This window comes from Octopus sinensis, linkage group LG2, assembly GCF_006345805.1.
Source record: "Octopus sinensis linkage group LG2, ASM634580v1, whole genome shotgun sequence".
Taxonomy (NCBI): domain Eukaryota; kingdom Metazoa; phylum Mollusca; class Cephalopoda; order Octopoda; family Octopodidae; genus Octopus; species Octopus sinensis.
The window spans coordinates 601,172-625,331 of NC_042998.1; the positions used below are offsets into that span (position 1 = coordinate 601,172).

Sequence of the window (24,160 nt, forward strand, 5' to 3'; positions counted from 1 at the left end):
CAAAATTGAGAGTACGATAGAAGAAATCGGACCATGTTAACATAAAAATTATTTATATCAAAAAGGTACCTTTTTCCTATGAAAATCCCTATTTTTTACGATTTTTGACTGCTGTGTCACCATTTTTCAGTGTATTTCAACAGGAAAAATGTTCACTTGAAGAGAATAACAAGTTGCATAATGCAAAATTTTTACTTTTCAAAAATTCCAATTCTAAAAAAGCATATCTAACCATGGGAAATTATTACCGTATTGGGAAACAATTGAGGGCTGGTGTCAAGAAGAGGGCATCTGATTGTAGAAAATCTGCTTCAATAAATTCCATCTGATCCATGCAGACATAGAAAAGTGGATGTTAAAACAATGATGATGATGAAGTGATAAAATAGAAATGTGTTGATAGACTTTGTATGGAAAGAAAAGAAAATAACCTAAAATGAAACAAAAAACTATACTTTAAAGTTAATAATTTAGAAGAATATATTCTTTTATTTTTCTATTGGTTTCAGTCATTTGACTGTGGCCATGCTGGAGCACTACTCTTAGTCGAATGAATTGACCTTAGAACTTATTCTTTGTAAGCCTAGCACTTATTCTATCGGTCTCTTTTGCAGAGCTGCTAAGTTACAGGGACGTAAATACACCAACATCGATTGTCAAGCATTGGTGGGGGGGGGGGGGGACAAACATATATGTATACAGTGCGCTTCTTTTTCAGTCTCTATCTACCAAATCCACTCACAAGGCTTTGGCCAGCCCAAGGATATAGTAGAAGACACTTTCCCAAGGTGCAATGCAGTGAGACTGAACTCGGAAACATGTGGTTGTGAAGCAAGCTTCTTACCACACAGCCATGCCTATATATATATATATATATATATATCTTTTATTTTTTGTTTGTTTCAGTCATTAGACTGAGACCATGCTGGAGCACCACCTTGATACACTTCACCATCCAGTCTAAGAATCGAACCTCTAACCTTATGATCATGAACCCAACATCCTAACCAGCCATCCATGTATGTTCACAAATAATATCAATATTAGGAATAACCTTTGGAAAGGCTACCCGTGGGACTTGAACTCTCATCTTCTGCAGACATGACAAATGTTCTACCATTGGACAAAACTGGAAAACATTATATTATGAATAATGGTTTCACATTTTGGCACCAGGCCAACACTCAACTGGTACTTGTTTTATTGACACTGAAAGGATGAAAGGTAAAGCTGACCTTAGCAGAATTCTTAATAATAATAATAATGATAATAATAATAATAATGATAATAATGATAATAATAATAATAATAATAATGATAATGATAATAATAATGATAATGATAATGATAATAATAATGATAATGATAATAATAATAATGATAATGATAATAATAATAATAATAATGATAATGATAATGATAATAATAATGATAATGATAATGATAATAATAATAATGATAATGATAATAATAATAATAATAATAATAATAATGATAATAATAATAATGATAATGATAATAATAATAATAATAATAATAATAATGATATGATAATAATAATAATAATGATAATGATAATGATAATAATAATGATAATGATAATAATAATAATAATGATAATGATAATAATAATAATAATAATAATAATAATAATAATAATAATAATGGTTTCAAATTTTGGCACAAAGCCAACAATTGACCCCAGTGCTCAAATGGTACTTGTTTTATCAACCTTGAAAGGTTGAAGGGTACAGTTGACCTTGGTGGAATTTGCTATGTTATGAATAATGTTTTCCAAGATGCTCAACCATGGATTTTCTAAAACCTTAACCCTTTAGCTTTCAGCTTATCCTTTCAAATGTAATGCTTATTTATTCACTTTCTTTTGTAAATAATCCTGCATTATCTTGTAGCTTTATCTTGCATATTTTTTAATGATATTGTAGGGTAAGTGTGAGAAGTCAGATCTGGCCTGTTTGAACATAAACCAGAGAAAATATATGGGTTGGATATGGCTGGTTTGAATACGAAACGGTTAAGTTATATTTTTAATAATTCAAGGAAGACCTGGATACTCCTGATACTCCTTGCAATGCATCAGTACAGTATGCAGTGTATACTATTTGAGAGCCACTGATGTAGGCATTGTCACCACTTGATTCAGCCCTCATTGTAGGTTTGTGTGTATTACTGACCCCAAAAGCTATACCAGCAGATTGGAAGCTTCTGGTAGGTCCTCCTATGTTGGACAGGTCAAAGGATAGAGGCCTGACTAATACGGACCACTTCTTTTCAGAGATAAAAATGAGCTTGCATAAGGTGAACACCCATACATAGATAAAAGCAAAGTTACAGGAGCATCGATGTTCATTCAAAACCAACAAGAGTGGAGAGAAGTGGAGAAAAGCTGTTGATGATCTCCTGCACCATATGGAATGAAGGGCTTAAGTAAGCAATGCAGACAATGGACACATCCTTTATGTTTCCAAGATCATCTGGAAAACTATAAATGTCACAAATTATCATGTGCTCTCTTTTGAAAATATCAGGCCTCTTGCTTCTTTCAAGAAATGGATTCTTCTTCAGAATCTGTTGGTCGATGAATAGTCAATAAATAAATCTGGCATTGCTTACATCAAAAGAAAACTAAAATACACAAGCGAATGTGAACACGCAAACACAAACCAGTTGTTAACTGAACACACAAAGACAATTCAGTTTAATATTGATTTTTAACATCAAGGTCACATATTTTCGGGTAGTGGTGGAGTTATGAATTGATTTATTTGACCACAAAGCCTAACAGGTATTTGCTTTGATGATGACATTGGAAGGATGAAAAGCAATGAGAATGTCTACAAATGTAAGTAATTATTAAGAAGCAATTTGTCTTTTACTGATTCTGCATTGATTTAGTTACGGATATGAGTGAGAAGATAAAAACAATGCAAATAACATTCATGATATATATATATAAATTCTAGTTGTTAGGGAATAAATATTCCGGCATAACAGAGGTTCAAATTATTCTCAATGAAGAAATATATATTTTAATTTAGAGATACTAGGCCCCTTCATCTCATCATATAAAAAAGAATTTTTATTTTAAATACCTACTGTTTTATAACTTGGCTACACATGTTTCATGAGGTACATTCCCCAGTTCCTAAACCAGTCCATGTTTTACTGGAACCCTTCTTAAAATGTAACCCCAATCATCAGGCCCTTATATCATTTTAACATCATTCAATATATATATATATTTATATATATATATATATATAGAGAGAGAGAGAGAGATCGGTAGCCACTACACACATTTTTTTCTCTCCATTTTTTTCTCTCTCCTTGTTTTTTCTGTGTCCCTTTCTGTAGAAGAGCGTAGGTTCGAAACGTAAAAGATTTTTCAATTCCTGAGCGTTATACTAATACATCTGTTTGTTTTGTACACCACTTATTTTTTTTGTGAACTCTCCCGATATATATATATATATATATATATATATACACACATATTTATACCTATACATACATGCACACATATCTATACATATACATACATGTATACATATATATATATATATATATACATACATATACATACATACATACATACATACATACATACATACATACAGACACTCTGTTAGTTATGGTGATGAGGGTTCCAGTTGATCTGATTAATGGAACAGCTTGCTTATGAAATTGACGTGCAAGTGGCTGAGCACTCCACAGACACATGTACCCTTAATGTAATTTACAGAGAGATTCATTGCTTTACATAGTGTGACAAGGCTGGCCCTTTGAAATACAGGCTCTACTTATTTTTGCCAGCTGAGTGGACTGGAGCAATGTGAAATAAAGTGTCTTGCTCAAGGACACAACGTATTGCAGGGAATGAAACACTAGGACAATTTTCTATTCTATTCAAAAACATATAAACATACATAAAGACAAATATTGTGTATGTTTTTGTTTTCAGTCAGTGTTGGTGTTACCTAAGGTGAGTTGTCTGACAAGATAGATATGGTAGGGATACAAGGTTCTGTGAAATAGTGTAGTAAATATGTAAAATAATACTGAGAGAGAGAGAGAGAGAAGCATGGGAAGAATGAGGGGGAGGGGGAGAAGAAGAAGAAGGAGAAGAAGAAGAAGAAGAAGAAGAAGAAGAAGAAGGAGAAGAAGAAGAAGAAGAAATGAGAAGCAATATGAATGAATGAGAAGAAATGTAGATATGATGTGAGAAGAAAAAGACTAAGAATAAAAATAAAAATAAAAGAGAGAAAAAAGTGAATGAGAGGAAAGAAAAGAGAGATTGAAGCGAAGTAGGATGCGTGAATAAGATGAATGAGAAGGAGGGAAAAGAGAGTAGAAGATGTGAAGTAAGTGAAAAATAATAAGAAATGAATGAATAGTGAAAGGAGGAATGAAAGAGAGGGTAGAAATAAGGGAAATCTCAGTTAAGGGATCTCTGTGTGATATAAAAAAATTTGGTTCAGTGAATGACCGATTAATAACTGGATTTAATACCAGCTGGACAGCAATGTGTAAAACATCAGTAATTAAGGGTTTTACTACATGCAAGTAACATGCGATAATTAAATTGTTAACCTCTGTTGAGGTTAAACTAGAGAGTTCCCCTTTTACTTGAAGCCAGAAAAAACTCACCCTTGACGTTCACAATGATAGTGCCTTAGGGCTACATGATTTTCAGCACCCATACAAAAAGAATTTTACAAGCCTCTCACCAGTTTTTCATTATTTCAATTAAATTAAATTATGCACCTATATTCAGGAAGAGTGAGAGGGAGGTGGGGGTGGAACGAAACGGAAAAGATAAAACAAAAATAAGATAAGACAGGCATAGCAATAATTTAATTTGTTCTCTGGCAGCAATTTCTCTGGAATCGCCTCTTGCCACCTTAAACCCCTAACCAAGAAAAGGAAATAGACCTTACTTTCACAGAATCCTTTTCTAGGCCTATGACATATAGACATCTATCCTAACAGTGTTCAAAATTGAGACTTTGAGCTATTAAATTGCCAAATCAAACATTCAGTCAGCCACAAAGCCATTTTTTTGTTTCCTTTCAGTCGATCTGATAATTATTAAAAATATAACTGATTGACTTTCAGAACATAAAGTCAACCTAGACCAGGAGTTGAAACACTAACCAGAAGTCCTGAGCATAATACTGACTCCCGAGCCTGGTCAGTTGCCAATGAACTGACTTTGTTCCAACTACTCTCAATTAAACAAACTCAAGTTAATGATACTAATGACAAGTTCTTTGGTTTGTTATAGTCACCACGTAGCAAAGACCAAACTGGAGCACTGAAAGTTCATTCAAATAGAATGTAAATTGAGTTTCAAACCTGTTTGTTTTTATTTGTTTTTTTTTTCCAGTTTTTATTTTTTTGTGTCCTTTCTGTTATCTTAAATTACTGTCAACACGCTTGGAAAATGCATCAATATTGTGGTTCTCTCCTCAACTTCTCCTAAAAATACTTAGCAAACCAATGAGGGAGACCCCACATAGTCGCCCAACTAGCTAGAAATAGCCAAACCTCCCTCAGATTATGTCTTATGACTTACAAAAGGTTAAGAAGCAATGCCTATTGGAGTTTTAGATACATGCTAAATAAAAACAAATACAAGCTGGAATGCTTTTGATCATAGGTTTAACCTGGGGTTAAACAACAACCAATGTAACCTCCTCAGACAAAGAGAATCACAACAAGCAATCTTCAGAAATGGAATTATGTTCATTTAAACAATATTTTAAGCACAAGGACAATTTTCTACTCTACTTTTGTGTGCGTGGGAATAATCATCTTGAATTGGTCATAGTATAATGCTGATACACCTTTTATTAAGGTTCACACAAATTTTATAATAAAATGCATTCAAATCCACCATTTTTAATAAGTCTGCAATATAGACAAAATTTCTGTTTAATCAATCCTTCTAGTTAATCCTTAGATTTTATTTACACAGTTTATCAGTTTATCAAGCACAAGCAGTATAGCCCAGCATTGCTCGGGTTTGTTTTCTTTTCAACTCTTAAGAATTGGATTTTTTGAAAAGTAAAAATTTTGCCTTATGTAGCTTGTTATACTCTATGAGTGAACATTTTTCTGGTTGAAATACACCGAAAAATGGCGGCACAACAGTAAAAAATTCATAAAAATTGGGATTTTCATAGAAAAAAAGCACCTTTTTGATATAAATAATTTTTGGTCTTAACATGGTCCAATTTGAATTTTCTACAGAATGAAGAGCAAACCTTCTTCTATCATACTCTCAATTTTGGTCAACTTGTGCTGCAGGGTCTCAGAGGAGATTGTTAGCTGAAGGCTACCAAACCTGCCACACACAGACAACTTAAGCTTTATATATAAAGATTTACTAAATGATATTTTGCTGTGTCCAATTCAAATTTACATAAAATGATAAGTTTTATTTTTACTTTCAATGAGGAAATTCTCTCAGATATAAGAGATAATGGACATTTTATAATTCATAGGCATACAAACCATTAATTCCTTAGCATACTCTGTCAAATATAATGCTTATTTACTCCCAATGTTTTGAATTAATCACGTATATTCTCATTGATGTCATTGGTTAATTTTTAGAATGACATAGTAGAGTAGGTATGAGATGCCAGATCTAGCCAGTTCAAATATAAAACCAGGAGAATATTTGGGCTGGATATGGCAGCCTTAAATGCTAAATGATTAAGCTAATCCATAGTATTTTATTTATGACTCACCCAGAAGGGAGACAGTGTCCATGTCATTGATCCCTTGAGAGTGTACTGGGACAAGGGGGGAAAGACCTTACAGCTTATGAGCTGCTACAGTAGAAGTAACACATCAACAGATTGAGTTATTATCAGATTGGTGACCGAACCCAAGTGCTTACAATAAAACGATTCTGTTAACCCTTAAACATTCAGATTATTCTGCCAAATGCAATGTTTATTCACATTGTCATGAATTAACCACGCATTATCTCATAGCTTAGATTTGGTGATGTAACTGTTAATTTTTAGAATGACATTGTATGGTTGGTTTAAGAGGCCTGATCTATCTGGTTTGAACATACAATAGGTAGAATACTTTGGCTGGATATGGCCGGTTTAAATGTTATCTGTTGTTAGGGTTCAGTGAATTCTGCTAAAGACACCCAATATTCAGGCAGTGGTTGTACTGTAATAGATTAGATCTAACACACAACAGGTTTCAGTACAGTTTTACTCACAAGAGTTGGTTTGATTTGACACTGTGGTAGAAGGCACTTGCCTAAGGTGCTGCATGGTATGACCAACACTGGTTGCATGCAAATGCAAAGGGAACTTCTAAATTTATGTGACTATATATGATAGATGTAAAAAAGGAAATAGCTTATATATATAAAGCTGAAGTTGTCTGTGTGTGGCAGGTTTGGTAGCCTTCAACTGACACTATCTCCTCCGAGAGCCTGCAGCACAAGTTGACCAAAATTGAAAGTATGATAGAAGGCTTGCTCTTCCTTCAGTAGAAGAAAAAATTCACATCGGACCATTTTTTTACATTAAAAAGGTGCTTTTTTTCTATGAAAATCCTGATTTTTTACGATTTTTTTACTGCTGTGTCGCCATTTTTCGGTGTATTTCAACCAGAAAAATGTTCACTTAAAGAGAATAACAAGCTACATAATGCAAAATTTTTACTTTTCAAAAATTCCAATTCTAAAGAGTCGAAAAGAAAACAAACCCGAGCAACGCCAGGCAATACTGCTAGTTTGTGATAGATTCAAGTGTGGGGAGAAAACTAGAAATATAAACTGGAATTACTGATGTGTATTTTTTCATCTCAGAACAATGAAAGGCAAAGTCACCATAAGTTGACCAATACCTTATGAATGAAACAAAAACTGTGTGGAAACCTGTCATGTGAGTGTACATACATGTGTGTGTGTATGCAGCAGGCATGGCTGTGTAGTAAGGAGTTTCTATTGCAACCACATGACTCTGGATTCAGTCCCACTGTTTGGCACTTTGGGCAGGCATCTTCTTCTATATCCTCAGGCCAACCAAGGCTTTATGAGTGGATTTGGAAGATGAAAAATGAAAGAAGCCCGCCATATATGTGTGTATAGAAGATATGAGGAGTTTTTGTCAAGGTGACTCAAACTAATAGGTACACATTTTTAGTGCTCAAATAGGTGTCTCCTCAAAATTCCTGTTAAAACAGTGGCTGAAGTTGTGGTTGTGTGATTATCTTCTTCAAAAACAGCTAGAGGTGGCATCCCTTTGAGCCAGTAAGTATAGGTTAAAGTAGTGAGGAAATGCAAACAGGTAATGCAGGGAAAGGACATTTAATTTCATTTAATTCAATCAGAAATTTAGCTTCATAACGAATGGTAAAATAGTACAAAATAGTAAAGATATATGATAAATAAATAAATATGATAAATAAATAAGTCAACATTTTAATATCCTAAAGCTGATGAACCAACTAATGTGCTTCTACATTTTCTTATTTGCAATATATATATATATATATATGTATGTATGTATGTATGTATGTATGTATGAGTGTGTGTGTGTGTCCTTGCTTTGACGTTGCATGATAGTTGTAAAGAAAAATGCTACCATCACGCAAGTAGTGTCCCCCATTTTCACTCTTTTATGTAAACATATCAGGTTCCTGAAGAAATGTTACCTTACCTGAAAACAAGTGGGGGTTAGTGACAAGATGAGCACCTGGCTGTAGAAATCCACCTCAACAAATTCCATCTGACCCATGAGAGTATGGAAAAGTGCAACTTAAAAATGATATGATGATGATATATGTGTGCATGCTATGGTGGTCTCCAACCACCACTTGATAACCAGTGTTGCTTTGTTTATGTCCTTGTAACTTAGTGGCTTGGCAAAAGAAACCCATAGAATAAGTACCAGGCTTAAAAATAAGCACCGGGATCAATTTACTCAAGTAAACCCTTTAAGGTGGTCCTTGTAACTTAGCAAAAATAACCAACAGCATAAAATATAAATACTGGGGTTGGCTTGTTTGACTAGGCTTTTTAAGGTGTGCCCCAGCATGACCACAGATCAATGACTGAAACAAGCCACAAAATAAGAGGAAAAAGGTTCTTTAAAATAGTGGATCCCAAAGTGGGCAGTACTGCACTGCTGGGGACAGTGGAAAAATTCAGTGGGGTGTTGAAGAAAAGTGGGGCAATAATAGGGTGGTTAAGAGGGCAATGGATGTAAAAACAACAAAATCATGGGTTAATTAGGTTAAATTTTATTGTTTTATTAGTGAAATACAGTTGTTTTAAATTTGCTGCAGAAAAAGGTCTATGTTTGTGATGGTAAATGGTGGTGGGGGTGTTAGGAACGTGGCCTGAGTTCCAAGGAGGCAGCAGCCCCAAAAAGTTTGGGAACCAATGCTTTACAGAATGTATTTGGTCCCCACACCACATGAAAGCTGCAGCTGGCTTGTTTACACTCTGACCTTCACTTAGCAGTTTGAAAAAAATGATTGATAAAATAAGAACCTGATTTTAAAATGAGTACTGGAGTTGATTTGTCTGACTAAAAACCCTTCAAGGTGGTGCCCCAACATGGCCACAATGGGTGAAACAAGTAAAACATAAAAGGTATAGATCTAATCAAGCTGATACAAAAATATATGCAGAAATCAAACTTCCTTACTATTCCATATAAAGTAATGTTACAGGTCAATGTATTGTTTTGTTTGGTTTTGTTTCCGTCACATTCATAACATGCTTTGAATAGTGTCACTCCTTCGTTTGTTCTCTCATCCAGAATAGCACCAATCTGCATTCAGTATCAAAGCCCAACCACACTCACCACCTGTAATTTCGTCAGCTCAATCATAGACAACTTTCAAAGCTACAAGTTTCAATTACTTGAAATAGTACAGGGTATAATTTCAGGTAATTATATAGTAACTTTTACCTATGGATTCACATTACCAGCAGATCTAGGTTAGGTTGAAATACACACACACACACACACACATATATATATATATATTCAACTGACATAATTTATGTCTAGGGGTGTTCAATGTCGATTTTACTACTACTACTACTACCACCACCACTACTACTACTACTGCTACTGCAATATAGATGTCAGTTACCACCATATAAGCAGTGTCATGCATTATCAGTCTTCCATGAAAACAATTCTGGTCAAAAGTGAAATAAGATCATGTTTGAAAATAAGAACCATCATTTGTCGGGTGCAAGATAGAAGACTGTGCTGCTACGATCATGTGATGCACATGGACAAGGACAGCTGTGTAAAGAAGAGCTGATCTTTAACTGTGGAGGGAAACTGTGGAACGGGTAGACCCAGTAAGGCATTGGATGAGGTAATGAAATATGATGGTTGGTTTTTGAGTCTCACTGAGGTGATGACAAGTGACTGAAACTTCTGGTGATTTGCTGTGTTTGAGAAGAGCCATCAAGCTAAGTGAAGTCGTGGTAATGGCCATTGCTAGAGACATATAAAAGGCAACCAGTACACTCTTGGAGTGGTTAGCATAAGGAAGGGCATCCAGCTTTAAAAACCAAGCTGAAACAGAGCCTAGTGCAGCTCTCTGGTTTACCAGCTCCAGTCAAACCATCCAATCCATGCCAGCATGGAAAATGGATGTTAAATGATGATGATGATGATGATGATGTGTTGGCAACAGAAGAGGCATTTGATTGCCTTCAGTGTATGTCTTCTTCTACTCTCGGACATATCTTATGTCTGCTATACTTCATCTTTAATACTCCACCTATCTGCCATCATTCTCAACACGCTTCCATATCCACCACGAATGCTCCAACCACCTTTGTTGTCCCACTCATCAGAGCCAGCCTGATGTACCTCTCACTTCTATCACTGCCACTGTTCATCTCATGTTGAGGGACTGGAGCTAAAACCATGTGATTGGGAAGCAAGCTTCTCACCACATAGCTATGCTTCTCTCTCTCTTTCTCTTACTCTCAAGGAGCACTCCATCGGTTTCAATGACGAGGATCCCAGCTGATACGATCAACGGAACAGCCTGCTTATGAAATTAACATATAAGTGACTGAGCAATCCACAGACACGTGTATCCCTAACGTAGTTCTCAGGGAGATACAGCGGGACACAGAGTGTGACAAGGCCGGCCCTTTGAAATACAGGTACTACTCATTTTTGCCAGCTGAGTGGACTGGAGCAACGTGAAATAAAGTGTCTTGCTCAAGGACACAACGCGTCGCCGGGAATTGAACTCACGATCTTATAATCATGAGCCGAATGCCCTAACCACTAAGCCACGCGCCTTCACACACACATACACTCCGCCCTCCCCTCTCTCTCTATATATATACACACACACACACATAGGCGTCTCTACATATATATATTCATGCGTTACACACATATATATATATATGCAAATATACACACACATACGCACACACATATATAAGTATATATATATATATATATATATATATATATATATATCATTTGTTTTAAACACCAGACTGCGGCCATGCTGGGGCACTGTTTTGATGAATTTTTAGTCGAATGAATTGAACCCAGTGCTTGTATATTTTTAAGTCTGGTTTTTACTCTATCCGTCTCTTTAGCCGAACCGCTATTTTACGGGGATGTAACCACACCAACACCGGTTGTGAAGCAGTAGTGTGTGTGACAAAGACAAAAACACACACACACATAAATAGATATATATATACGACGTTCTTTCAGTTTCCGTCTATTAAATCCACTCATAAGGCTTTGGTCGACCTGGGTTTATAGTAGACGACACTTGCCCAAGGTGCCACACAACGGAACCGAACCCGGAACTATGTGGTTGGGAAGCAAACTTCTAACCACACAGCCATACCTGCATCTATCTATCTATCTATAAAATGAGAGAGAGAGGGGGAGATGAATACGCACACACATATACAGAATGGTAGATAGATAGATAGACAGAGAGAAATTGAGAGACGGAAGGAAGAGCATGACAGATAGCCAGCCAGATCAATAGACTGAGGTACTGGTAGACAGACATAGATAGACCGGTAGCCATAAAGATAGACCGGCAGACATATAGGCAGAGAGGCACACAAGCCGACAAAGAGAGACAAGCAGATAGAGCGACAGACATATAGATAGAATAATTGACAGGGAAACCGATAGATCGATAAAGATAGATAGATAGATAGATAGATAGATAGATAGAAATTCTGATAAAAGTATTCTAATTTTGGCACAAGGCCAGCAGTTTTGAAGGGAATGGGCAGTCGATTACATTGACCTCAGAGCTCGACTGATACTTGTTTTATCAATGAAAGCAAGGCTGTGTCAGCGGAATTTGAACTCAGGACGTGAAGGGCCGGAAAAAATGCCGCTAAGCATTCTCTCCGACGCATTAAAGGTTCCGCGAGCTGGCCGCCTAAATTTTGATAGACAACAATATAGATAGGAAGGCAGAAAGAGAGAGAGCTAGATATAGGAGAGGTTAGAGAGATTGATAGGCAGACAAACGATAGAGATATCGATAGAGACATACACACAGATAAAGAAGAAAATAGACAGACAGGCAGATAAATACGCAAACAGAAAGGTACATTGATAGATGGAGATAGACGGATGTGCGTTTATGCACACACACATCTAGCTAGCTAGCTAGATAGATAGATAGATAGATAGACAGATAGATAGATAGATAGATAGATAGATAGATAGATAGATAGATAGATAGATAGATAGATAGATAGATAGATAGATAGATAGATAGATAGAGATAGATAGATAGAGATAGATAGATAGATAGATAGATAGATAGATAGATAGAGATAGATAGATAGATAGATAGATAGAGAGATAGAGATAGATAGATAGATAGATAGATAGATAGACAGACAGACAGAGAGATAGATAGATAGATAGATAGACAGACAGAGAGATAGATAGATAGATAGATAGATAGAGAGACAGACAGATAGAGAGATAGATAGATAGACAGACAGACAGACAGACAGATAGAGAGATAGATAGACAGATAGACAGACAGACAGATAGAGAGATAGATAGACAGATAGACAGACAGACAGATAGAGAGATAGATAGACAGATAGATAGATAGACAGACAGATAGAGAGATAGATAGACAGATAGATAGATAGACAGACAGACAGATAGAGAGATAGATAGACAGATAGATAGATAGACAGACAGACAGACAGATAGAGAGATAGATAGATAGATAGATAGATAGATAGACAGATAGATAGACAGATAGATAGATAGAGAGAGAGATAGATCGAGAGAGACAGATAGATATATATATAGATCGATCGATCGATACATACATACATACATACATACGAACGTACGTACATACATACATACATACATACATACATACATACATACGTATATACATACGTACGTACGTACATACATACATACATACATAGATGGGTCTTCGCATAATTTCTATATTCCGAATTGTTCTCACGAAGTTCTGGTTGTTTAAGAACTCTGATGGAAGACATCTGCCCATGAAGCCATGCTCTGGGACAGAACTCAGTAATACCTGTATGCTATACATACAAATTACGAACTAATAACATTCCTCTCCCACGTGCGAAACTGAGAATTACCAATTGATTGATAACTGATGAAGAATTAGGGACCTTCTGTGTCTGTCACCCGTCCCGTTGCACACTCACTATACATTGTCATTTGTTTATTTACCATACATTTTTTTCATTTAAAGTGTGTATGTGTGTGTGTGTGTGTGTGTATATATATATATATATGTGTGTGTGTATTACGGGGAAACCATGTGTGTGAATAAAAAAGAAACTACCCAGTGTGTATGATGGCAGTTTTATAAGCTTTATTTCAATGGTTACCGACAACTTGTATGATGTTTCCTCTTTGCAAGTTGTCGGAAACAAGAATTTGATAATTGTCATAGTTGGGGGCCCAGTCAATGGAATTGAACCAGGAATCACTTGGTTCGCTACTGCTTTCAAATATGTTTTAACAGACCCCACCCCATCCGCACCCCGTGTTTGTATGGACCAGCGCCTATTTATTACTGGCTTCCGTGCAGAGTTTAAGCGGATAGTCAAAATCTCTGGCTGCTCTTGTCTCCCTCACACACACACACACACAAATACATTACTTGAAGTTTCAGACAGAAAAAGGAAAAATAAAATGGAAAAAATTAATAAAATAAAAAAGAGAATGTTTCATTGTTCGGGCACTTAATTCTGAAAGATGTGTGTGTGTGTGTATTTGTGTGTATGGGGTGGGGTTCGTTGGTAGGTTTTGTGGGTGGGTTTTATATTATATATATATATATATATATATATATGCGTGTGTGTAAGGTTGTAAGATTTTTAGCACGATTTGTGCACGGGTAGCAAATATAATTGGATCGTAAGTATAATATAAGCCCCACTGAAGAAGCATTTTTGTGACCATCGGAGTAGCTAGAAGTAGCAGCTAAATCTCCTTCAAATCACGCTCCTGCCGTATCAAATAGGGAAAGGACACACTGGGTAACGCTTAGAGATACTCTTAAAAAGATGGGATGGTCACGGTTGGAATGTCAACCGTAACCATCTCATAGGTCCGCTTAATCAAAGTACACTTCGGCTTAAACGACTGGCCCTGTGTGGTCGCGAGAACTACTGAAAGAGTTAGTACATCCCCTCAAACTGCACTTTAAGATCTTAAAAAAGACAGCAGAAAATGTTATCGAAGATATTCAGACCGAATCTAAGATGGAACGTCCATGGCTTGATTGCTTTGATCACAGGCCTTGCTTGGTCACAGCTGACCTGAGGCTAAACTACAGGCAGCTATTTTATTGATTACAAGTGAACTGAAAGAATACATATACCTATTTATCTATGTATGTAACAAACACGATATCTAATTTTATTTGGTTGAAATATCTGCGTATGTGAGTGAATGATCAGACCTCAACGGTGTGAGGGCAACGGGAAGATAGTGAGGACACCAGAAACAGACGACGGATATTGGGTATTACGCACACACACACGTTTCACATCGTGTGCGTGTGTGTGTATAAGGGAAAGAAAACAGAAATCAAGTCGTACGAACCAGTGGTTTATGTGTATATACATGCTACAAGGACACTTGTGTGTTTATATGAGAACCTCAGTTCATCACACACACATACACACACACACATACGCATAGTCACGTATGCATGTGTGTGTGTGTGTGTATGTGCAGATTTAAAAGAAAACCACACACACATACACACACGAGTCCTAGTGCGTGAGATTATTAGAAACCTCTATGAGCTGTGTATGTGTGTTTGTCTACCTCTGTGGCAGTTTGTACATTTCTATGTATAATTGTTTGAGTGTGAGATAGTATGTGTGAGGGACTGAAAACTGCAGGGAAGCCAAAGGACTTCGGTACAAGTCTCTGTTTCTCTCTCTCTTTATCTGTGTGTGTCTGTCTCTCTAAATAGCAGAAAAAACGACACTTATACGCAGACATGTGAATTTGTTTCTTTTTTCCCTTTTTCTCTCGCTCATACAAGCAAACACACCAAGACACGTGTGTTGTTTTCTCCGCATGCACGCAACACGTAAAATACACACACACACACGATTTGACAGTGTAAAGAAAGACCATCGAATCTCCGGACACGTTCCGAAGAGGCAGGAAAAAAATGACAGTATTTTGCAAGCTTAGTTTAGAGAATGGAATGAAATCGAACTGTCTGATGAAAATACTGATAAGACAGCAAAGCTACGTTAATATATATACATATATATATATATAATACAATCAGAAACAAAAGATAGGGATGGAAGTGACAAAATACAATAAAGAAATAAATAAAATAAAGAAATAAGAAGAAAAATAGATAGACGGACAGACATAGCGACAGATGCAGCCAAAACAGCGGAAGATGCTTTGGAATCAGGGGAATATTCCGCGCTCGACCAATTCCCACCTGAAGAAATACGATTGGCACCAAATATAAAAATGTTTTCGTTCTTTCTTTGCAATTCACACACACACACACACAATTGCTGGGTAGGTTTGAAGCAAAGTGAAACTCCTTAGTTTTTCAGACACAATGCGCGCGTACACACACACAAAATTAAATTATCGTTTTAGCAGAAATAGATTAGTTCGAGGAGACCACCTTGGGTCGGTGAACATTTAATTCAGATTAACAGTGGCTACTTTTAAAGAGATTACATCTTAAATACATATACATTGCACAAATAGAGGTTTAGCGTGGTCAGTTTCTTTTCTCTCTCTCTCTTTTTGAGATCTATATTAGAACGACTGCTTCTGTTAAGGTTACATGTGACCACTCGATAAAAATTGTCTCGGTGGTCAGTTAATAGAAAAATATTTACAGAAATACTTCGCAACTGATTTTCTGTGTTTGTGTGTGTGTGCCATATATCGATGAACACAAGATCATAATTATTGAAAGATCTTCATATAACTGTTGTATTTACTCTGTGCGTGTGTGTGTGTGTGTGTGAGTGGGGTAAAATATCCGCATGGGGTGTAAACGAAGCTAAACACTGATAGGTAATCGGCTGATCGAATGGATGAACGTATGGAATGGCTGGTATTAATTTGTACCTCAGACCACATGAGAAAGAGTAAAGATAGAGAGTAGCGATAAAAACCTGACTCTATTACACCAATATAGCACTGTCTGCTATATTATAAGGGTACAATGTTTCGAAGTCATTATATATAATTGTTGTTTTGATCGATGTTTATCAATGCAGCCACACAAAATCAATACCTGTGTGAATGCATGCATGTTTGTATGTATGTGTGTGTGTGTATGTGTATGTGTGTGTGCGTGTGTGTGTAAACAGTACAGTCCAAGGAGATGTCACGGAAAGGGGGGGTGGAGTAAGTAATGAGAAAACCGAAAGTGTTGAGCGAGACCCTAAAGTAAAAAAACAAAAACAATAGCAACAGAAGCGATGATAACAACAAGCTGGAAAAGGGAGTCAAGTGCAAAATAGTGTCTGTGTGAGGCAGAGAGAGAGAGAGAAAGAAGAAGAAAAGAGAAGAGGTTGGAAAATGGCAAAAAAGAGGGTTCGGACACCTACCGTTCAATATGCATGTTAGAAGTAAGAATAAAATGTGGCCATAGTTGTTAGCTGGTCCCATGCCGGTAAAAACTGCTGACATTCGAGTAAATCTGGTACATCCAACATGCTTTTAAACGTGTTTTACAATACACTGCAGGTTCACCGGCTTCAATAGCGGTAAACTGGCTCGATTTGATAGCAGCATAGTCCAATGTTGGCCGACCTATTCGACGCTCCTTCCTACTCTCAATCTATCTGACGTATACAACTCTCCCACTAAGCCTTTGTCTTTCTCTCTCTATCACTCCCTCTCTCTCTCTCTCTATCTGTCACTCTTGTACGCTTTCTCTCTTTCGGTCACTTTTACTTACCACCTCTCTCTCTCTCTCTCTCTCTCTCGCCTTCTCTCTCACTCTTTTCACTTTTCTATTCGCTCACTCTCTGTCTATTAATTTCCATCTAGCTTTCTTTTCCCGACCTGCTTTAACTCCTCCGTCACTTAGTCTATATGTTTGCGTGTGTATATATCTATACATATATTTATATATCTCTTTTCGCTTTTCTACACTTTCTCTCTCTCCCCCTGTCACTCATCAGCCTCCTCTTTCACTGTCTTATCGCTTTGACGCGCTTAGCTCTGCAGTCAGCTTAGCTTAACGTCTCTGGCTCTCTCTCTCTGTCACTCTTTCTCTCTCTCTGTCACTCTTCTGCACACACATACACAATCTATCTCCCTCTCTCTGATGCACTTAAATCCAATCTGTCAGTTACCATATGTCTCTAATTCCCCCACACATAACATTTACTCTTTCCAACTCTTCCTCTCTTTCCGTTTTGTTTTTACTCCCGTTCAGTTTTTTTCTTTTTTTTCTATTTGTGTGAATGAGAGAGTAAAAAAGAGAGACGCTTTCTGGCTGATTGTATCTTTATCTCTCTCTCATTAAGTCACAAAAAGTGCGCTTTCCACAGAGCTTTAGTTATTTTCCTTTCACACACTTACACACGTTTTCTCTTGCTTTTCTCTCTCTCTTTTTCTGTCGCGTCCGACACCTCTGTCTTTTCTATTTACCCTGTTTTGCTCTTCTTTTCTTCTTCTCTCTCTCTTTCGGATCTTCGGGGTTTAGATTGTTACCTTTCGCCTCAATTGGAAGACAACGGAATACAGGGAATTGAAGACAACGAATACGGAAAAGTAGGAGAACTCAAAGGTTATGTTTTTGTTTAGTAAGATCCAAGCGACGAAAGGGAAGAGTCGGTCGGCAGATGACTTTGGTGGGAATACGGGTGTCTATGACAGCAGCAAAGCTGTTTGGGACTAACGAAGTGTCCGCGAATCTAGAGGTGGACGTTTGTGGCCGGATGGGTTGTGTTGGCTTGGTCTGGCCGTTACAAATCGATGGCTTATAATAGATATATGGATATGAATATCTATTTGTCTTCATGTACGCACATTGCATAGGTGGGTGCGTGTGCGAGCTTGTACTTCGTCTGTAAGGAAACAGGGATTATACAGGTTCTCGTGAAAGACAAACAAATGATTGCGTTTCTATAAACACGGGTATATGCAATATGTGTGTGTGTGTGCGTGTGTGTGCGTGTGTGTGTGTGTGTGTGTGTGTGTGTGCAGTATATCTGGAAGTGGGAGAGAGAATAATAGACGTATCCAAATGGAGTATTTATGAACTATAGACAGGGGTAGCAGAGTCAAAATGGGTGGATGAATGGTGGTTGTTTGTGTCAAGACTTAGTAACTCCTTTGCGAAAAGGAAGCACGACTGCTGTAGGGTCTCTCTCTCTCTCTCTCCTCTCTCTCTCTCTCTCCCTCTCTCTCTCCAACTGCTGTTTTCTTATACCTTTTGGTAACACCTTTCGATACCTTGACGTTATTGTTATTTTTGTTTTTGTCAACTCTTTTCGACTATGATGACATCCATGCTTTACTTGATGTTTTAATTCGTGTGACTTAATCTTTTTGGCATTGTTGTTGTTGTACGTGGTGTCGATAGTAATAGTAACCGTGTCGGGTAGACGTTTGTATCTGTCATTTAGCTTTCTTCGAATTATTGCCTGCATGTGATGGAAGGTCTGGAGTACCGGCGCAGTCGTTGCATCATGACCTTTGCAATCCATCTCTACAGAACTTAACTCGTTTGATATCAACCGAAAAGAAAACAGAGACACTCCACACTAGCTAAATTTCAGACTTTAAAGAACACTTCCTAGCATTGCAAATGACTAGCTGCAGCACGAAACACCAGTGCCAGTTTTATTTTAAAAACTCTAATACGCAGTTACATAGCAAATTTCATCAGAACGACGAGTGGCCGTTGTCTGTATAGTGTGTTTAACACTGAGACTACATATATTGACTATTGCACATTGATAGAATTTTACAGCAATGCACTAAACTGTTGCGTTGCATATAAACATTTTACTGTTTTTACTACACTAACTATATTCTGTACAGGTAGCAAAACTTCAACACACCACACACTCAAAACTATACGATACAACCTTGATGGAGTCATGCGTATTTATAAACTTTCGTTTGCTGTTCCGAGTTCAAATCTAAGCAAAGATGACTTTCCCTTCTATCTGCCTGAGATAGATCGATTCTTTCAACTATAAATATTTTTTTGCTTTTTTTTTTGTCGTTTCTAAAAACTGGTCAGTTTTCAACGACCGCTCGCTTCGATTTTGCTTTTTAGATACCTGGATACTCCGAAGTATTCATGGATAGTGTTTCGCTTCTTATGTTAGATGAATTGTTATTTCTCTAAATGTTATGAGCAGACTCTAATAAAGACACTCACAGAAGAGGTGGTGGCCTTAAGTTTACCTCTTTAGAATAATTCCCTCCCATGGGATTCGATACATTTTCAGGCCATCCTTCGGTTCTGGTACCTTTTACATTACGACAGACAGAGGCAAATTAATTAGTTTTCCAGTCGCTTCTTTTCTACTATTAGTATTCATGTGATTTTCAATTCCAGCGATTGATAAGCTTGCTTCCCAATCACGAAGTCATGGGTTCAATCCCACTGCGTGATACCTTGGGCATGTATCGCTTACTGTGACCTCCAACCGTCTAAAGCTAAGTATGTATGTATGAATGCATGCATGCATGTATGTATATAATGTGTGCTTTATATATATTATATATATGTATAATATATATTGATATATGTGTGGGTGTGTGTGTGTACATTATCTCTTTTACTTGTTTCAATCATTTGACTGCAGTATGCTGGGGCACCGCCTTGAAGAGTTTTAGTCGAACAAATCGACCCCAGGACATTTTTTTAGAAACCTACCGGTCCCTTTTGCCGAATCGCTAAGTTACGGGGACTTAAACACACCAACACCAGTTGTGGGCTACAAATACCGACACAAAGACACACATACATACACACATACACACATACATACACAAACACACATACATACACATACATATATGGGATTGAAGTTGGTTGGGAAGTAAGCTTCTTACCACCTATAATATATATATATATATATATATATCTTAATCAGCCGAAATTGCTAAGATGATCTGGTTCTTGACTGATGACTGAGGGCTTCGAATGTCCCGTCCTGTGGTTCTTGTGTCGTCTCTGTGGTGTTTCATGTTCTTGTCCATGTCTGTAATTATTTTTACTGTTTACCTATATATATATATATATATATATATATATGTATGTATATGTAAATTACTTGTTTCAGTCATTAGACTGTGGCCATGCTGGGACACCGCCTTTTCGAACCGATAAGTTACATGAACGTAAACACACCAGCACCGGTTGTCAAGCGGTAGTGAGGACACACACACGCGCGCGCACACACACACACATAAACGCAATGGGCTTCTTTCAGTTTCCGTTTACCAAATCCACTCACAAATCTTTGGTCGGCTCGGAGCTATAACAGAAGACACTTACCCAAGGTGCCACGCAGTGGGACTGATTCCGGAACAATGGGAGTTGGGAAGCAAGCTTTCGACCGCACGGCCACGCCTGCACCTATCTATATTGGCACTTAATAATATGCTAATTTTTATCTTTTTATTTGTTTAGGTCATTTGATTGGGGACATTCTAGGGCACCGTTTTGAAAGGTTTTGGGTCGAACAAACCGATCCCATGACTTCAGTTATTTTAAGCTTAGTACTTATTCTGTACATTATTTACATTATTTACATTGGACGGATATGGTATATAGAACAGAATAGTACTTAATATATCGGTTTCTTTTGCCGAACCGCTAAGTTATTGGGACGTAAACACACCAACAGCAGTTGTCAAGCGGTGGTGGGGGACTAACACACACACACACACACCACACACACACACACACACACACACACACACACATTTTAATTAATATTTAGCAGAAATAATAGAGTGACTAAAGGTCCATGAGTTTCGTTCGTTAAGTGCCAATGTAGGAAAATCTCGGATCTCGTGTCACTCTGTTACTTCTGCTAAAAATTAAGAAAAATATAGAAAGCCGCAGGAGTGGCTGTGTGGTAAGAAGCTTGCTTCCCTGCCACATGGTTCCGGGTTCGGTCCCACAAAGATTTGAGAGTGGATTTAGTAGACGGAAACTGAAAGAAGCCCGTCATATATATATATATATATATATTATATATATGTATACATACGTAAACATATATATATACACACACACACATATGTATATGCTATATGTGTTTGCCCCCCCACCTCCATCGCTTGACTGGTGTTTACGGGAACGTAAACACACAGATGCTGGTGTGTTTACATTCCCGTAAATTAGCGGTTTTGGCAAAAAAAGACCGATAGAAGTACTAAGCTTACAAAGAATAAGTGCTGGGGTCGATTTGTTCGACTAAAGGCGGTGCTCCAGTATGGCCGCAGTCAGATGACTGAAACAAGATAAAGAATATACCCCTATTTTAAGTTTTATCTTTCTTGTTTGCATCAGCATACCAAATAAATATTAAATTGAGCAAAGTTGGCTTTAGAAGCGTTGAGATGTATTGAAAGATACAGAAAAGGAAGTCATTTTATTCTCAAATGCTGGATAATGCTAATAATGCAGCTTGAAAAGAATAAACTATCCATATTTTACAGAAAAAGCTGTCGGTGGCCAGCCATCAGATTCGAACTCCCATCCCTGTGATTACGCGTCATGTGCTTTACCATTAAGTTAAACTGTCCAGCGACAAATTCTGGAATTTTAGGATATATAATTCTAGCTTTACAAGACGCTATTGTGCGTTAAATTTAACTCACGTTGAAAGTAAACGAATAAAGTTTGAAAGCTCTTGACGTGTAATCACAGGGATGTGAGTTCGAGTCTCATTGCTGGCCGACGACAGATTTTTCTGTAAAATATAGATAGTTTAACTTCTTCAGGCTATATTATTAGCATTATCTTACGTTTCAGAATAAGATTATTTCCTTATCTTATATATATATATATCTTATATATATATCTTATATATATATAAGGTGGTGCCCCAGCATGGCCGCGGCCTTCGGGGTAAAACATTTTTAAGGATTTTAAGGATTTATATATGTATATATATATATATATATATATATATATATATATATATACACGAGCAAAATGCCCCTAGTCCAATGGACGGTGCTGAGTTGTCAAACATTTAACCCAAATTTTCTCAAAACAACTTGTCCGACCATCCTATAGGCCTCCCCTTTGAGAAACACTGATTGAACCTAAATTTGAGACACCAGCAAAAGAAGAAATAAAGATAGACTTTTTTTCTATTCCAAAGAAAAACGATTTTATTCACACAAATATTCAAAAGACCATATATACTGCATTTTGTGGCATTATTTCAAGCCAGCCGGCTTTTTTGCGCAAACTGCATCTTGATTTTTCTCGCGGCTTTATCAATCGTATTCTCACCTGGAATCGATTTTTGTAATTTTTTCAAGACTCATATACGCCCTGGAACCGTCGGTATCTACATATCAAATTTGAGCGCAATCGGATGGAGGATGCCCGAGATCCTAGAAGACACACACACACACACACACACACACACACACACACACACAGACAAAACGGATTTTATATTATATATAAATATATATACTTCAGTTTCCATGTACCAAATCTGCTCAGAAGGCTTTGGTCGGCTCGACGTTACAGTAGAAAACACGGAACCATGTGGTTGGGAAGCAAGCTTCTTTATTGCTTTTAAATTGCCATAAAGGCATTACGCAGAGAGGGACACTACGACACATGTGGGGGACATAGAACAATTAAAAATATAAAAAATAAAATATGATATAATGAATGACACATGAAAATGAACATGAAGAACAAATTAAAATATGATAACATGAATGATATCTGAAAATGATATTATGAAGAGTGTGCTACTCACCCCACACTGAGTAACACCACTCGCTGCCTCTGGGCCCTAAGTCCTTTTTCTCCTTCAGTCCAATCCTTTTAACCCTTTCGCCATCACTTCTCTCCGCCATGCATAGTAACCTTTTTCACCGGGGGTGAGGGTCTTCTAAATTTTGTGATGTCTGTTCTTTCTGTTTCTTTTTTTCTTCTTGCGGGCAAATGTGGTGGGTGGGTTTAGTATTTGAATGGGGAGGGTGGGTTTAGTATCTGAATGGCGAGGGTGGGTCTGAGTAGTCTTGGGTGGGAGTACCACATCATGCACATCTTTTTTTTTCTCTTTCTCCTTCTGCTCTCTGTAACTTTCCATTCTTCTTCCTTTTCCTCCTTTCCTCAGTCTGTCTTTTCTTCCTTTCTTTTCTCTTCAGTCTCCACAACTGTTTCCTCAGCCATTGTCCTCTGTAGAGGGCAGTATTCTCTAATGTGGCCCTTTTGGCCACATTTAAAACAACGTGGTACTCTGCCCTCTACCCACACCCTCAGCACGATTTTCCCCAACGTCATCGTCTCTGCCAAGTTCTCCGGCTGACTCTCCTCCGTCTGAATAATGAGTTCAAGTGTCTTTCCTTTCCCCCCTTCTTCTTCC

General features: G+C 37.2%; 1 protein-coding gene across 2 annotated transcripts in view; it reads right to left on the reverse strand.

Moving 5' to 3' along the window:
- LOC115223760 (protein kinase C-binding protein NELL1) overlaps positions 1-18,672 on the reverse strand; it is a 480,108-nt gene extending 461,436 nt beyond the window's left edge. Inside the window, exon 1 of one of the 2 annotated variants that reach the window (XM_036511173.1) lies at positions 17,168-18,672. In XM_036511173.1, coding sequence (XP_036367066.1) covers positions 17,168-17,249 — 82 coding nt within the window. In that variant the 5' untranslated portion in view covers positions 17,250-18,672. The remainder of the gene's footprint in view (positions 1-17,167) is intronic. The other variant, XM_029794415.2, reaches the window with a different exon arrangement.
- Between the last annotated feature and the right edge of the window lie 5,488 nt (positions 18,673-24,160).